This window comes from Hirundo rustica, chromosome 27 (assembly GCF_015227805.2).
Source record: "Hirundo rustica isolate bHirRus1 chromosome 27, bHirRus1.pri.v3, whole genome shotgun sequence".
In the NCBI taxonomy this organism is placed as follows: Eukaryota; Metazoa; Chordata; class Aves; order Passeriformes; family Hirundinidae; genus Hirundo; species Hirundo rustica.
The window spans coordinates 1,552,211-1,565,539 of NC_053476.1; the positions used below are offsets into that span (position 1 = coordinate 1,552,211).

The 13,329-nt window shown below is 50.0% G+C and overlaps 1 protein-coding gene across 2 annotated transcripts in view; it reads left to right on the forward strand.

The window, feature by feature from the left end:
- The window catches only part of NSF (N-ethylmaleimide sensitive factor, vesicle fusing ATPase), an 82,022-nt gene that overhangs the window by 2,826 nt on the left and 65,867 nt on the right, over nt 1-13,329 (forward strand). For both annotated transcript variants that reach the window (XM_040087128.2, XM_040087127.2), the window contains exon 2: nt 10,777-10,862. In XM_040087128.2, coding sequence (XP_039943062.1) covers nt 10,777-10,862 — 86 coding nt within the window. The remainder of the gene's footprint in view (nt 1-10,776; nt 10,863-13,329) is intronic.

Below are 13,329 nucleotides of genomic sequence, written 5' to 3' on the forward strand. Positions count from 1 at the left end.
GGGAGAGCGGGGAGCAGGGGGAGAGGAGCTGGGGAGAGCGGGGAGCAGGGGGAGAGGAGCTGGGGAGAGCCGGGAGCAGGGGGAGAGGAGCTGGGCAGAGCCGGGAGCAGGGGGAGAGGAGCTGGGCAGAGCCGGGAGCAGGGGGAGAGGAGCTGGGCAGAGCGGGGAGCAGGGGGAGAGGAGCTGGGCAGAGCCGGGAGCAGGAGGAGAGGAGCTGGGCAGAGCGGGGAGCAGGGGGAGAGGAGCAGGGGGAGCGGAGCTGGGCAGAGCCGGGAGCAGGAGGAGAGGAGCTGGGCAGAGCCGGGAGCAGGAGGAGAGGAGCTGGGCAGAGCCGGGAGCAGGAGGAGAGGAGCTGGGCAGAGCCGGGAGCAGGGGGAGAGGAGCTGGGCAGAGCCGGGAGCAGGGGGAGAGGAGCTGGGCAGAGCCGGGAGCAGGAGGAGAGGAGCTGGGCAGAGCCGGGAGCAGGGGGAGCGGAGCTGGGCAGAGCCGGGAGCAGGGGGAGCGGAGCTGGGCAGAGCCGGGAGCAGGGGGAGCGGAGCTGGGGAGGGAGTAGCGCCCGTTCTGGCTGCGACAGCGGAGCTGAGTCGGGGTAAACACGGAACAGTTGGTGGGAGGATGGGGGTGTGTGATATCTCCAGGCACAACAGGCGAGGCTGATGCTGGAGCACAGGTGCTGGTCTGTTGTCAGCGTTTTTAACAGGTGCTTCAACGTGCAGGATGGGAAGAGGAGCCTCAGTGACTCCTCCTGCCCTGCAAATCTGTTCTGCAATGCCGTTTGGAGCTTAATCTCTTTTATTGGACTCGTGCAATTTGATTTGTGCACCTACATGCTCACAGGGAGAAATGAATGGCTGTCCTGATGTACGAGAGAGACAAAATATTTAAACTTCCAGTAACATTTTGAATAATTCAGGTGAATGATAAGCCGAATCTGATTAATTGAGTGATGCTGTTTCAGGTGTGTTACTCTGCTCCCCTAATTGCACCGGGTCTCTCCATGGCAAGGAAGAGATGGTGATTAGCAGTGATTGAAGTTTACAGGAAAAACAGTTTACGATGATTAGAAATAATGGCTGTTTCTGTAATAATTTATTCTGTATCTCTGCGTGGGGATCATTAGGCACGCAGGCAGAGCAGTGAGGCATCTGCAGGAGAGGGAATGGTGGGAAACTGCTGTGTCTGTAGCTGGTTATGGACCTCTTGTACCAAGTGGACCCCTGGGGGTTCACTGGTGCTGTTTGTAACAAATTGATTTGAAGTACATCAGGAATTAGTTCCCAAAGGGATCTAGAAAGGCCAGATGATTTCTGTGCCTCATTCCAGTGAGGATCAAGCTGTACATCCAGCACAAGCTGCATTTCTGCCTGTGTGTGCACAGGCTGGAGAGCTCCATGGGACTGGGGCGGGGCAGGGAGCAGGTCAGTGCTGCTGGCTCCTCTGGCAGCAGAGCTGCACACACCCTGCGTGTGCAAGAGTGCTCGTGTGGATGTTGGTGAAGCTCCCTCAGCAGAGACGTTAGATTATGAGTTTTGTGAAAGCTGAACTTGTATAACAGCTGATGGTTAGAAATGATGGCTGCTTTAGGGGCTGTCCCTGGTGTAACACACCCATTTTTGTTCCTCTGCTGTTTGGGGCTCCTTTGGGGCACTGCTGCCTTTAGCCCAATGAGAGCAGACTCTGCCCTGTTGGCTGCTCAGAAGAGATTCCCTTCATGCTGGGTTGGAAATGGTTTTGGATCACTCAGGTACTGGATGGTGTCTGACCCTGCAGAGTGGTGCTGTCGCTCCTCTCCAGAGCCTGAGACTGAGCACAGGGTGCTGCTGGCATCTGGTGACACCGGGTGTCCAATGCAGAGTGCAGCAGGGGTGGGAAGGTGGCGAAGGCCAGACTGAGTCCCTTGGTGTTCTGTGCTGCCAAAGGCATTGCTGGCCTAACCCTGCTCTCTTGTGCTTCCTGCAGCCAGCACAGAATCCCAGAATTGTTTGGGTTGGAAGGGGCCTTAAACCCACCCAGTGCCACCCCTGCCATGGCAGGGACACCTCCCACTGTCCCAGGCTGCTGCAGCCTGGCCTTGGGCACTGCCAGGGATCCAGGGGCAGCCACAGCTGCTCTGGGCACCCTGTGCCAGGGCTGCCCACCCTGCCAGGGAACAATTCCTTCCTTACATTTGATCTATATAATATACCTGAAACAGCATTAGGCAATTAATAACGTCTGGCTTATTATTTGCATGAATTATTTAAAAATACGTAAATGTAGACAGTGTGGTTTTAAGTTGGGTGGTTTGGTAGGGAATTTGAAATAATGGGGGCTGGGCTTTATGTTTATGGGTTAAAGCTGTAAGGTGATTTCTGATAACATATGGAACCAGCCTTCAGAGATGCAGGCGTTGTCAGGCAACTAAAGAAACGTTTATGAATCAACTTAGTTCCTTCTTGCAGCCTGCTACTGTTCCTGCTATCGTCACTTAGGTTTTTTTTTAGTATTTCCTGGTGTGTAATATGAAGAAATGGGTTTTTAGCAATGTTTCAGGGAAATGGGAGAAGACTATGTATGAATCTCTGTTTTTGTGATCACTTCTGCAGCCTTGTAACTGGCTCGTGAAATCATCACAAATCAACTTGTGGCCTGCTTTCAGGACTTTTGCCTTGCTGAACTGTTTAAAATAAAGGCACATAATTTGTCAAAAACTCTAAAATTATTTAGAACAAAATTCTGATGGCTGTGTGGATGTTTGTTTGCGTGGGATAGCTGGCCCTTTCATCTTGGATTAATTTGTTGCTCGGCTCAGTGTTGCAGAAGCAGTGTGTCCTAAGTTTGTGCTTAAAAAGTCACTGCCAGAGGGAGATGTCAGTGCTGCCCCTCCACCTCCAGTTTTTGGGATGCTGGTGTGTCACACCTCTTCCATTATGTGGACCTGCCAGAATGATTAAACTTAGGTAATAATTTTTTTAGTAGGAAAAAGTCTGTTTAAAGAGTCATTTTTTTTTTTTTTTTTTTTTTGAGGATCATTTAAAGTGTGAATTTCTTAATAATTACTTTTAATTTTTTTTTCCCCGGAGCACAGCAAGATTGTCTCTTTTCCTCTCCTGTCCTGAGTTCTGTGTCTCAGACCACAGAGGTCATTCAGGAGATGACCCTGAGGCTCAGGATAAACCCTGACTGAATATGGAAGAAGTTCTGGTATAAAATCAGATCTGCTTGTGTCCACAGAAAAGCAGTCCCTAGAAAGTTGTGGCATTTCTGTTCTACTGAATTATCCCCTAGGCAGGTTGTAGTTGCAGTGCAATGAAATTACCACTGATTCCTTTTTTTTTTTCCTTTTTTTCTCATGAAAACAACTGAAATGTCGGTCCCCATGTCGTGGAGTGATATTTTTTGATCCAGGGTTGGTGGACATGTTCAGGTGCCCTCACGAGTGCAGGAGGGGATGAGCTTTAGGGAGAGCTGGTGCAGTGACACCCCTGAGCAGTGGAGCAGAGATCTTGGGGGCTGCTCTGGCTTTTGGATGGATGAGGTTCAGCCTGGGGGCTCTGCACGATGTTCAGGATGCTGTCTCACGTCAGGGAGGTTGTCTGGCTGTGAGGAAACACTGATACTGACCATCTCCAGAAGGTTTTCAGACCCCCAGGAGCTGGAGAGCTGTGTTGGAGAAGGTCTGTGAACAGAAAAACCCAAACAAGAAACCCAGTTGCTAAAATTAATGGAAGAGCTTCCGGCGCAGTGCCCTGGGAGTGTGTCTGAGCCAGCTGCTTGTGCTGCTGCTCACAAACCAAGGCTGGGTCTGCTCCTCCTCAGGCGCTCCTGCCCTGCTGCTTCCTGTGCAGGCACATCCTGCCCTCAGGGAGGCCAAAGGTTTGAAGTATGAAAAGATTTAACACGTTTCTCCAGCCTCCTGGGATGCAATAAAGCAATGACCTTCTATCGAAAGATCTGGAGTAATTGATGCCCTGGAGTTGTGTCATGTGCTTTTTCTGTAAAAATAGAGCAATACTTGGGAGCTGCTGCGTCTTAGACTGCTGGTGCCTGGGTGGTGTTTGGTACATCAGAGCTGTGGGAAGTTCAGTGCCAGGTGCTGCCCTGTCACTGCTGGGCTGAGCTGTACATCCTCGGGGACAGCAGCATCCTGGGCTTTCACAGGGCAAATTCCAAGGGGGATATTTTAAACATTAACATATATTCACGTTGTCCTTGTTGCCGTCAGGTAACTTTTCTAAATAAATGGGATGAAGTTTGCACCCGTGAGGTGTCTCACTGCTCATGTGGCAAAATCCTCTGATCTGCATCGCAGGCCCACGGCTTAACTCTGGTGGGGTGGTGGTTCATTCCCTTGGCATTTTAAAAAGGTGTTTAGGTACAACACAACAAGCAACAATTCCCTGTAATTAAGCTGTTGATCGTCCTGGCTTGAGAAAGGAATGTGAGGCAACATCCACTCAAAAACTGGATGTGTTAATTAAGTGCACATTGCCTGGGTCATTACTGCTTAGTAGGAGGATGGAGCTGCTGTTCCTGCTGAGCTGTCAGAGAGCAGCTCTGCGGTTCTGTGGCACAGCAGCTCAGGTACAGGTGTATTTCCTAAATTCACTGATCACGTTGTGAAGGGCTGATTGGAGAAGGACATCTTTGGGCAGAGCAACCTGTGTAGTTAGACTGTAAATGCTCTGCTTGGAGAAGCTCTCCTTTAGCACTCTTGCTTCTTCTGCTCTGTTGGATCACGCAGACCTCTGGAATTCTTTGTTCCTGGGACTGTAAATTGTCTTTCTCGTGATGTTGGCGAATCCTGGCAATAACAGAGCTGGATTCCCAAAGCTGTGTTTACCTGCCTCGTTAAGTGCAGGTAAACAATGCTGGAGCGACAGAGCCGCCCCTGCAGATCTGAGTTCATTTGAGCTTTGCAAACAAAGGGAAGCTGCAGTAAAACCCAGTATCCTTTAATTGTGGGAGAGGCCCTTCTGCCCTGATGAAGTGACTCTGGAGTGCCAGGATGGGCAGAAATTACCGGATTCGTGCCCAGAGAGCTCAAGGCTGCTCTCAGAGAGAGAAACTGGGAAATGTGTTGAGTGTTTGATAAAGAGTGAAGAGTGTCTGGTGTCTCCTGCTGTCTGTGCTGGGGGAGAGCTCTTGCCAAGGACGATACGGCTGCCATGAGCAGACAATGCAGGGAGAACATTCCCTGACTCATTTCCAGCCCTGGGTGATGCAGGAGATGCTGCTGGGAGCTCTTCCCTCTCTCCTCCTCTGAGCTGTTTGGGTTTCTGCAGTGCAGGGGTGGCCTGGCACATGGGACAGAACAATCACGGGGGTGATTCACGGCGTGGGAGCGGCTCGGGGGGCGTGGGAAGGAGGGATCCATCTCAGCCAGGCTTCTCTGGATGCTCTGCTCAGGCTGCCTTGGTGGTGGCTCACTCAGCATTCCCTGGCTTTGTCAAAAATGGGAATATTTGAGATTTTAGCTTCCCAATGAGCTTCTCTTTATTAGGAGAAGCAGTTTGGTATTTCTGAATTGGTTGTTGTGGGAGAATGCAGCTCCTTCCTGAAGAGAATAAAAGCTTCCAGCAAACAAATAGAGGTCATGTGGAGCAGGTGGAATGGCCAGGCCTGAGCAGGGAGTCAGGGCTGTGTGTTCCAGGAACAGCAGCTTATCCTGCCAGCACAGCCACTACAGGTCTGGAAAGGCCTGTCTGGCCAGGCCTGCTGCTCCAAAAACTTCCTTGTAGGTTGATCTCTTCTTGTGGCTGCAGAAGTATGGAAGCTTTATTCAATATTTTTTTTTTTTGTCCAGCTGTCCAAAAAAAACCCTCTGCAAACTACTCAAATTCCTTAGTTAATTTTTAAAATTATTTAGAACCACAGCATTTAGGACAACTGGTGTTCCTGAGTCTGGTCCCTGTTGGTGACCGCATGTTGTCATTCCTTTTATGAATATTACAGAATTGTTCTTTAGAGGAGCTTTGGTTTTGACTTTACTGTTTCCCCCTGTCACAGGGCCAGCTTTCCCTCCAGGTGAGGAGTCCACTCTTACCTGCCAGCCAGGAGCTCTGCTGGTGTTGCCGTGTTATGTCCATTTCTTGTCCTTCAGTGTTGAGTTGTAGCTCAGCTCCGTGGTGTGTTGTGGGTGTAGAGAGCAGGCCCAGTCCTTGGGCTTCCCTGTGCTGGGAGCTTGCTTGGTGCTGAGCCAGCTCTGCAGCTCAGCTGGAGCTGCTGGTTGTCCCCTGTGTGCAGCCAGAGGTGTAATGTCCACCTCGGGTCCTGGCATCCCTGGCATCTAGAGATAAAGACAGAGCTTTGTGTGTTTTCTGTCAGGGGCATTCTCCTGGATAATCTGTAGGATCTATGATTCATCATATCAGTTCCCTGTTGATCTTCAGGGCTCCTTTGACATCATAATTCTTCCTGTCAGCATTCAAACCTGACTTTATTGGCAGACTCGTGCTGGTGAGTGAGTGTTTGATTTGGAGTCAGCAGCCCACAGAGGCGCCTGTGCTCGGGCTCTAGGGAGTGTGGACTGAACTGCTTCCCAGGAATTACACCTGCACAGGTGGTTCTCTGCCCTCTTTGGGTGAGGAGGCTCTGGGCTCAGAGAGACTTTGGTGCCCAACAGCTGTGGCAGGAAAGCTTGGGTGCTTTTTGGAGCAGGGATCCCCATCTCAGTGCAGCTGGCAGTCGGCTCTGCTGGGGAAATGGAAATGTCTGGTCCCCAGAGTTGTCACGCTTCCTAACGCTCCTCTGCCAACACCTGCGTGCCAGAAATTCCATCTCTGTGCACCTGCATATACATGGGACGTGTAACTGTGTCTGTTTTACACAGAGCAGAAGTTTAAACATACAATACTTGAACAATATTTGTCTTGTACAAACCACGTGAAAACAGGGCACGGAACCAAACCTGCCTTGGCTCTGGAGGCTGTTTCATAATCTCTTGCTCAGCATTAGGAAATGAAATGAGTTCAGATGTCTTGGATGAGGAGCATCTCTGCCTTAGCACTTAATGTTTCCTCTCTTCTCAGTACCAGCTGTCAGCAATCTACTTCAGCCACCACTTTATCTCTGTGGGGAGTAAAATGTTTGACCCTGGCTTCCTCTGCCATCAGCCTTAATGATTCACAAGAGGTGAATTGACAAAACACAAAAGGTGTGGTTTGTGTGTGTGTGAAAATATCCAAATAGCAGCTCCACTTTCTGGGCTTTGGCAGGGGTTTGGACTGGATGATCTCCAGAGGGCCCTTCCAACCCCAACTATCCTGTGATTTTGTGAACATGTGACTTTTTGTCTTCTGTGGAGGAAAACGAGTTCTTGCAGCTTTGGAAAAACATCTCTGAAAGATCAGATGTTATGGTGATTGTTTCTGTTATGTAGCTGTTGGTTCTTTGTGGAAATAAAATATGGCAGAATCATTAAGCCTCCTGGGTTTTGAGGCAACGTTACTGCTTTGTCACAAACCCAGAGGTGGGGTCCTTCACGTTTATCTCTCAGAGTGAGATTTATATTTATATTTATTCTCAGAGTGCATCATATGCTCTTGTTTTCCTCTGGGCAAACAGGAGGAGTGCTGGTGCAGGCCTCTGCACAGGCCTGGCTGTGACAGCAGGTGCTGCCTGCCTGATGCTGGATGCTTAGCTGGGGATGCTTTAGCACTGTGCAGTCACCTCCTTGGGGCTGCACTGTCCTTGGAGTCTCCTCTTTGCATAAACCAGAACAGCACCTGGAGGCAGGGGAGATTCCTTTGCCTAATTTAACTCCGATTTGCCTTCTTTAAGCCGAATCTGTCTGTGTTGTGGACGTGGGTATAACAGCAGCCTGGGAGGGTGTGTGGGTCACACAGTGCCAGGGTGTGACTGCAGTCTGCTGTCACCTGCAGGAGTTTCCCTCTGGTTTGTTAGAGCTGTCTTGCCCGGTTGCCAGCAGTAACCTGCCAGTTTGCTTGAGATTAGTTTGTGTAAATCTACTTTGGACAATTCCTAGGAATACCCACAAGGATTTTTGTGCCCCTATACCCTGATGTGGTGTGTTAGTGCTGGCAGTGGGTGTGGGATGGCAGAGAGGGGAGAGGGGCTGGTTCTGCGAGTCCTTGTGCTGCTGTCCTGGGAAGCTGGAACCCAAATACAAGAGCTTAAAGTGTTCCTGACAGCAGCCATGCATTCCAGCCCTGGACTGCTGAATTTATGCCATGGAAGCTTCCTCAGGAGCAGCCTGTGCCCATGTCCTGGCTGTGACAGCTTGACAGAGACAAGGATCCATCCCTGGGAGCAGCAGCTCTGGGATATGAGCTCTGTGGGGAGGGCAGGTGAGAGGAAGCCCCTGCAGCTCCCCACAGCAGCGTGTTCCTCCTTCCTGCCTGGGTGATTTCCAGTTTAATCGTCACCTCTTCCATGACCAGATTTCCTCAAGTTGTCCCTTGAGCCCTTGTGGAACTCCATGCCCCGGGAGTGATACCCTTGTCTTGCAGCTGTGTGATGTTCAAACCTTTTCAGAATATAGATAATGTCCTGAAGGTCTGCAGAATCCTGGAGCTTGAGGAGGGTGTGTAGTGGCGGGCTGGGAGCAGAGATGCTGCCTGACCTGTTGGTTATTGCCAGGGAGATGGCTCCTGCCAGACACGCCAGGAGGAGGACGAGGGCTCTGGGATGGTTGGCACGGCCGGTGCTGCTGCAGCCAGGTTATTTCACGTGTCAGACACCCGAGGGTGTTCTGCCATCATCTCTCCTCTGCTGCAGAGCTTGCAGTTGTAGCTGGGTTTGGAATGCATTCCTTGCTATTCCTGCATTTCCTAAAGCTGCGTGTTCCCGCTGCAGACGGGAGCGGCAGCTCGGCCGGGCGCTCGCTGCGTGTAGGAAGCAGTTTGTCACCGAGGATTAAAAATGCAGTCGAGGACTAGTGCTGTAAAAAGATTTAATCCAGGAGCTCCACGTCCACTTTTCTCCAGAAATATCCCCTGTAATGCGTTTTATCAGGGCACGCACGTCCTTCACAAAACCGTGCCCTGGAGAAGTGATAAAACGGTGAATGTTTGCTGTGAAGTGCCCCAAGACAAAGGGCCTCAGCAGATATGTTGTGTATCTCATAAATCCATTGATGTAATCTATTTTATTACAGGAACATTTGAGTCTTTTATTACACTCAGCATTCAGGTAGATAAATCCGCTTCAGGCCTGAAAATGGAATCTTTTTTGGTTGTCACATATGTCAAGGCCAATTGAGCGTTATTCAGTTAAAGCAGTGACTTGGTCCTTTTCAAATAGCAAATACTTGAGACAAATCACTTCGTGCCATAAAAGTTGATCTGAACTTTAGGGCAGGCTGGCTGTGGGCCACGCTGGGAGGGGAATTTCTCTGATTCTTGTCCCAGAGGGGCTGGGGGAGGAAGGCTGAGCACGGCAGTAACTCCTGGGAGATGATTTAGATGTGTGTGTTGGGACCAGTGGGTTTCCTGTGCTTGCTGCTGGGATTTAAGGGGGTCTTAAGAGAAAATCCATCCTGAATTACTCTTAGCAGTGGGTTGATGCTGTCAAATAGTTTCTGTTGCGCTGCCTGTAAATTTGTATCTATCTGACAGAGCTTTGTGCTTTGATTCTCAAAATGACGCCTTGGGGGACAAGTTTAGCTTTTCCCCAAATGAAATTTCTTCGGGCCATAGCTAAGAATAGTAACATCCTCCCTTTCTCCACTTCTGGAGGCATTTTGATCCCAATTTTCACTGTTCAGCCATTGTTTTGTGGTATAATTCTGCAGGAGCAGGTGGGATGAGGGGTAGGATGGGGCTGAGGTCTCTGCTGTGCTCCCCCCATGCTCCATCCTGCCCCATGGCGGGGATCGGCAGCTTGGGCTGGGAGTGCTGCTATTTTGGTTTTTAATTGCTGATTGATGAGTAGTGGAAGGGACAGAAATGAGCAGAAACTCCTGGAAAAAGGCTTGGTCCTCTGACATTAGAGAATAAAAAGAGGGGAGGACTCCCCCGCAAAACTTGCAGTAATTTTTTTCATAGTGAAAGGCTGGAATTAACTCTTTTACCTAATTTTCTTCTTTATGTTACAGATCTGGGATGTTTCCTATAGAGTGGAAAATATTCACGTGATATTTCTTTTGAGAAGTGATACAAAGGGCTTGTGGGGTTGGCTAGCAGCTGCCTGAGGTTAAACCTTCCTGTGGACTCTCAGTGCTGCCCTGTACTGCGCTGGGTGAGGGGGTCTATGCAGAATGGATACGCTGAAATTCCAGTTTTCTGAGTTGTGTTCAGGGAGGAGGGAAGGTCACATCTTTATCCCTCTGTTTGTCCCCACACAGGCTCTGTGTCCCTGCCCAGCACTGTGAGGCAGGGTTGTAGGGGAGCTGCTCTGGCTCCTGGCTGCTTTCCCTTTGCAGCTTTCAGAGTATCCCAGTGTCCTGTCACTGGGCAGGAAACGCCTTCCAGGGAATGCTGGTTACCTGCTGCCTTGTGGCAGCTTCACGAGTGCCAGGCTTCACTTGCAAGTTACCAGTGTTTGCCTTGCAGGCTTTCTCCCAGGTAATTTTAGAGTATTTATGTAGGTAGGGTAGAAAATACAAAGTACGTAATAGTCCCAAAATGCAGAGCTTTGGGATACAAGTACCTGTGACATGTGGAAATGTTTGGAGGAACCTGGAAGAGGAACCTGTTGATAACTGTGGGCTCTCAGAGTGTGCCAGGACTCAGGAGATCTGTTTTGTGCTTTGTGGTTTTGCAGGAGTCTTGAGGCTTGGCTTGGTAAAGGAAAAATAGAATTTAATTTGACATTTTTTCCACCCGTCTCTTGTAGCCTATGCAAGCAGCGAGGTGTCCCACGGATGAGCTGTCCTTAACCAACTGTGCTGTGGTGAACGAGAAGGACTTCCAGTCTGGACAGTAAGTGTGCACTGTTACTATTTCAGCTTTTAACCAAAAAGAAGTTGTTTTCAGAATTTGGATGGAGGGGGAATGACATTTCAGGTTTGGAAAAGGGAACACACCAGTTTGGTTAACAAAACTCCTGTGTCTGTAGAGATCAGAATGTGGCTCTTTCTGGAAGTGGGAAATACTGGGAGAAGGGTGACTGTTTCCCTGAAGCATTTCTTTCCTGGGAACTGCATCTACTTCACTAGTAGAATAATTATTTTAACAAAGTACTTTTTGTGATCATTTTTGTTTGCTTTGGTTTTGCTGTTTTTCCTGTTACATAGTGAGAATATTTGAACTATTTCAAAGACGTTTTTATCACTGTGTTACGTGACTTTCACATCATATGGGAGTGCTGAGCAGAGCCAGGAGAACTCTCTCTTGTTCTCGGGGTTTTCATGCACAGGAACAAAAGGGAGAAGCAGCCAGAGTGTGGGCACAAGTTGGATTCTTTAATTGCAGTTCTGGGATGGCTGATGGAACCCGACTCTGGGGTTTACCTCTGTTAGGTGGAAAACACATGAATTTTTCAGCTCAGCCCAAACAGAAGGGTTTTGTATTACAAGAAGCCAATTCACATTCTCAGATTCTTTGCTTTGCTGCAGCTTTAGGGGAGCTCTGACAGATTTTAGTATGTAGGCTGTAGACAGAAGTCATTCATTTCAGCTGAAAGTGCAGCACAAGGCAGAAGGGCTTGGGTTTGAAAAAGGGGAAAAATGTTAAAGGAGATACTGAACGATATGCCCAGGCCTCATATAAAATACCTGCCCCAGGTGAACTCTGCTAAGAGTGGAGAGCACAGCGGTGCTGAACTGCAGGGACGCAGGGATGTGTGCAGGGATGTGTTTGCCTGTCTGTGCTGTCAGTCAGCTCTGCTGCCCTGGACCTGTCCTGGCTCTGAAACAATGAACTGGACTGTGATTTCATGAGCCCAGATGGAGTATAAAATGCCAAAACCAAATAAAACCACCCCCTAAGCAAGCAGAACTTTTAGAGTCAGAAGCAGGCAAAAGTGTCTGCTTGGGCAGAAAATTGTCTTGGTCTTCTCAAAGTACGGTTTTCTCCAGGTTGATTTTTTTTCCACAGTAATTGAGTTACAAAAATACCTGAACTGAGCATTGTACCTCATGCATTATAAAAACTTTAATTTCCTCCAATATGGATGTCCTGGAGGGACGCAGCTGCCAGAGCTGCGGCCGGCTGTGTTCCTTTGGCTTCCAGAACCCTCTGTGCTGGCGTTTGTGGCAGCCTGCGGGAAGCAGTGCCCCGGGATGTGCTGGCTCAGCAGGCTGTCTGTGGCTCTGGCCGTTCCCATTCCCCTGGGAGCTGTTTATTTCTGGCAGTCGGTGTTTGGTGGGGAGCAGGTGCTGCAGTGTCAGATGCAGCACGGGCAGCTCCCGGTGTCGGGCGGTGCTGGGGCTGGTGCTGCATTGCAGCTCCCTGGAGCCAGCCCGGCCTCGGGTCCCTCACCGCGGGCCCCTGCTCCGGGGGGCTTCTGGTGAAACCTCCACAGAGGGCTCTGCTCTCTTTGCTGCTGGGGGTGGAGAGCTGGAGTTTGCCCTTGATCAAGGAGATGGTTTAACCCCAGGGTGCTGCTGATCATCTCCTCATGCTTTGCTCTCTGCACAGGGATGAGTCAGTGCTGCAGTTCACGCAAGGCCGTGCACTCTGTGATCCCAATGTGTGGCCTGGAATGGTTTGGGGAGTGGCACCATCTTCAGTTCCTGTGTCCTGCTTTTACCTGGAGGACTCCCAGTGCTGTTTGGAGAGAGAAACCAGCTCTGAGCACAGCCAGGCTGTGAGGGGACAGCAGTCAGGGCAGGCTGTCGCAGTGGCACGCTTTTGTTCACGTTAAGAGCTGGTTGTTCCTTTCACTTGGGGAGCCCATCCCTCCTAGGCCAGTTTAGTTTTCTGAGGAGCCCTTGCTGAATGATCGCTGTGGGTTTCCAAACATGAACTGCATGGGATGAGATCCCTGCTGGCACCTCCACATGGATACCTGAGTCATCCCCTCCCTCACAGGAGCCCTGCTCGTGCTCCAGCAACAGAAAAACTGATGCACTCACAGGTTAATTCATGTCTGGTGGAGTTTCTCTTGGTTTGCTCAGCCTGGCCAGCAAACTTAGCAGCAGTTTCCTGGGCCCAGCCTCCTGGAGCCCTTCCTAAGAGCTGGCATCACATGGGTCGGATCTGACAGTTCCAGGCGAGGATTTACACATGGAATAGAGCAGCAATTCCGCCTGGGAGAGCTCTGGGAGCTGTCTGACCCTGGTGATTTGTTGTTCCTTTTGCTCGTGTATAAGCAGAAGCTTTAATGAGGTTGAGATTTCCCCCATGTGTCTCCATGAGCTCTCTGAGCTCCTTCCTGGTGAACATCAGTGTAGGAAAATGCATTTTGTTCTTCTGCTGTTGTAATGCTTAGGTTGCTTACAGCTTG